The following is a 3,685-nucleotide window of genomic DNA, read 5'->3' on the forward strand; positions in this document are numbered from 1 at the left end:
TATTTATTAAAAAAAATTAAATTTTAATTATTATTTAAAATGATTGAAATTCTTCTAAACGTTTTCTGTTTATTATTGACTGATAAGTAACATAAATTCCTAATGGTATTAATACTACACCAGCAATACATACAACAACTAATACAACATTTCTTGCAATTCTATTTGTCATATTAGCATAATCATTTGAAGTCATAATAGATACAATATTACTAGTTTTCTTTTGTGTTTTAAGAGTTGAAGGTCTTGTAAAATTTAATCCAAATCCTTTTTTATTTTTCCAACCAACATTATTATTTTTATTATTTTTCTTTGCAATAACCATAAGTTCTTTTAAAGTAACTTTTTTATTTGTTTGAGTATTTTTATTAATATTAATAGGTTGATTATAGTTATATGAATTAGGAATACCATTTGGTTGATATGTTAATTTATTTTGTTTATGAATCATATTAATTTGTATTGGTTTATTTTTACGAACTAATTCCATTCTTTTTATTGCATCATTTGATAAATAATTTATATGTGGAACTTTACCATATTTTCCTAATTCACTGTTTAATTGATTAACATAATTTTGTACTCCAGAAGATAATATCTCTATAGTGTCTAAATCAGTTAAACTTAATTTTGCTTTACCAATTGTATGTTTAATGGGTGTTGTTTTAATTTTAATCCATTCAGTTGTTATAAATGTATTTTTTCCATCTTTAGCAAATGATGCAATATAAACTGATTGTTGTGGTGTTAACATAAATTGAACTACTGGTTCAACTCTTGTTTTATTTGCAAGACAATGAACGTCATTTGGTAATGTTGGACATTTTTCATTTACAGCAATATGAATTGGTAGTTTTTTTTCAAATCTTTTTTTTGAATAATATTTCATTTGTACTTTAAGAATTTGTGGTGTTTTATTGACTATATTTATCCATGCTGCAAGTTGTTGATGATTATTACATCCAATAGCCCCAACTCTTCTATCTTTTCCATACATTAATTGAAATATACTTTCTGATTTTTCTTTAGTAATAGTAAATACTCTACTATTATTACATATTGTAGCAGTACATAAGTAAATAAAAAATAAAAAACTGCTTGTTCGCATAGCAGAATAAAAAGTAATTTTCAAAGATTCCTTTTATTTTTAAGTTTTTATTCCTTTCTTTTAAAATTCTTTTTTATTTTTATTATAATTTTATTATAAAATTACCATAATTATCTAATAAATCGTAAAAATGAATTTATTATTGTTGTACGCAAGGGAGCGATGCTTTATCGTCAATAATTCTATCACCACATTCATTAGCATAGTCAAATTCTTTAATAGAGCTCCAACTTAAATTTTTCATATCTTTTATTTGAACAATAGAATCATCAAACCAACGCATTTTATTTGTAACACATTCTTTAGCTAATATATAGAAATAAATAAATTGTTTGTCTTTATTGTCTGTGTTAAATACAGAAAAAAAATTTGTTTTTTGAGACAAATCTCCTTCTTCAACTTCAATTTTATTTTTCCAAATGTTATCATTAATAATTGCAACATTTGGTTCAGTAATTTGGTTAATGGGAAATTCTTTAGGTAATACATAAGTTAATTCAACTGAAGCACCATTAGAAATATATTCATTTTCATTGTATTGGAATATAATTTGATATTTTACTTGAAACCCATTTTGTGTAATACTTAATGGTTTTTTTATAACATCAATATTTTTAATAAACTCAATAATAGGATATTCTTTTGTATTTGGTGTAAAATATGGTAATCGTTTGATAATCCTTCCCCAAAAACATGGAATACCTTTAAATTTTGCAGTATTAGAAGGTGTGTTCCATCGGTCAACAACAAATTTCATTTGTTCTGGGATAGACAATTCTTTCTTTCCTTCAATCCACAACATCATTTCTTCATTACTTTTCCTTTCTTGGTCTTTTAAAATAAGTTCTTCAGAACTACAAACTCGATAATAATCAAAGATATTTTTTGATGACTCTTTTTGTAAATATCGAAGTGCATGGAGATTTTTATGTACTTGAGAACTTGTAATACTTAAATATGTTTTATATTTTACAGATGAAATATCTGTCTCTTCATTTGGTGAGATAGTCTCAGAATCTTCTGAACTATCCTCTATATCCATCATTTTTATCATATCAATACAACTCATAGTTTGAGCCATTATTTTCTTAGAAACACAGTTCTTCTTTTGTTTTTGTTTTTTTTCTTTTTTAATTTCTTATTTTCTTTTATCATTCCTTTTTGTGTTATTATATTTTTTTGTTTTTCACTTTTTCATCTTATGTTATTTCATTCTAAAAATCATTCAATCTTTTATTTCTTCCGTTTTTTTTTTATAATTTTGACTTATTTGTATAAAAGTATTAATTTAAATGAACATCATAAATGAAGATAAAAAAAATAATTTTTTTTTGATTATTTTATCAGTTATTATTTGATAAAAATGAAAATAATTTTGTATTTAAATCTTGATTATCCCTTATTGCTCTAAAGTATTTCTTTTAAAAGAGTATTACAATTACACACTTTTGGTTAATAGAAAAAATAAGTTTAAATTAATAAATAATAATCAGTTATTCTAACTGAAAAAAAGAATCAAAATTTTAATATATTAGTAGTAGATATTTTTGTCAAAAGAAAAACAAAAAAAAATTTTTTTGAATTTAAAAACAAAATCAATAGAAATAAATGGAACTGATAAAATAAATAGCATAAATTAATTTTTTTAAATAATAATTTTAAATAAATTCTTTATCCTTCAGTTGTTAAATATATAAATTTAAAAGACAGACAATACTATTTTATTTATTAGAGAAATTCGTATTAAAAAGTAGGTTATTGTTAATGTAAATAAAAAAGTTATAAGATAATATATAAAAGGAATAGATGAGAATAAGACTACTTCAAATGGCAGTGAGTATTTACTCTAAAATATTAGGAACATAATCAAAATATTTTTTGAACTATTTTCAATTTTTTTCTCAAGCAAGTGAATTTAGTTAGTAAAATCGAATTTTCACCGATGTTTTTATCCTTTTCCTTTTCAAAAACTCTTTTCATGCTAAAAATAAAGAGAAATAATCTAAAGATGGCGTTGTTATTTCTATAACAAAAATAAAGAAAGTGTTTTTGTCAAAAATATGTTTGTTTTTAATAAAGTTAATCATGGATATAAACACAAGATTATCTAATATTTCTATAAAATGTTATAAACCCAAAGTTTTTTCTCGCATCTTTGGAAAAAAACCCTTAAAAAAAATGCAGGGGTATTTAAGACTAGAATTTTGTGAGAAGAATTTAAGAACTATCGCAAACTTTTAAAAATAGGATGAGTTTTCAGGTTTTTGCGAAAAAAGAATCAAGTATAAAGACAAAGAATTGGGAGCAAAAGGCTGATTAATAAGGAATATTAAAAAACTACAAAAGAAATTGAAACAAAAAATGAATAAATTTCGTGCTACTGAGAAAATAAAAAACTATAATAATAGTAAAGAAAATGAAAGAAGATAAGTTATTCTTTTGCTTGAGAAAAACAGAATCGTTTCAGCTCCTTTCATAAGTTAATTTTTTAAGTAAAGCTTTTATTCATAAAGAAGGAATTAAAAATTGAGACAATTGAACCTTTGCTAAACAAAAAAAAAAAAAAAAAAAAAAAAA

General features: G+C 22.6%; 2 protein-coding genes across 2 annotated transcripts; both read right to left on the reverse strand.

The window, feature by feature from the left end:
- Nucleotides 1-34: 34 nt before the first annotated feature.
- Nucleotides 35-997, reverse strand: ENU1_133930 (hypothetical protein; the record flags this gene model as incomplete). The annotated part of the gene is made up of 1 exon (XM_008860136.1): nt 35-997. The coding sequence occupies one exon, from the start codon at nt 995-997 to the stop codon at nt 35-37; it is 963 nt and encodes a 320-aa protein (XP_008858358.1).
- Nucleotides 998-1,247: 250 nt separating this feature from the next.
- On the reverse strand, nt 1,248-2,189 carry ENU1_133940 (hypothetical protein; the record flags this gene model as incomplete). The annotated part of the gene is made up of 1 exon (XM_008860137.1): nt 1,248-2,189. One exon carries the CDS (start codon nt 2,187-2,189, stop codon nt 1,248-1,250), a length of 942 nt encoding a protein of 313 aa, XP_008858359.1.
- Between the last annotated feature and the right edge of the window lie 1,496 nt (nt 2,190-3,685).

This window comes from Entamoeba nuttalli (genome assembly GCF_000257125.1).
Source record: "Entamoeba nuttalli P19 unplaced genomic scaffold asmbl_5587, whole genome shotgun sequence".
NCBI classification, from domain to species: Eukaryota; Evosea; order Mastigamoebida; family Endamoebidae; genus Entamoeba; species Entamoeba nuttalli.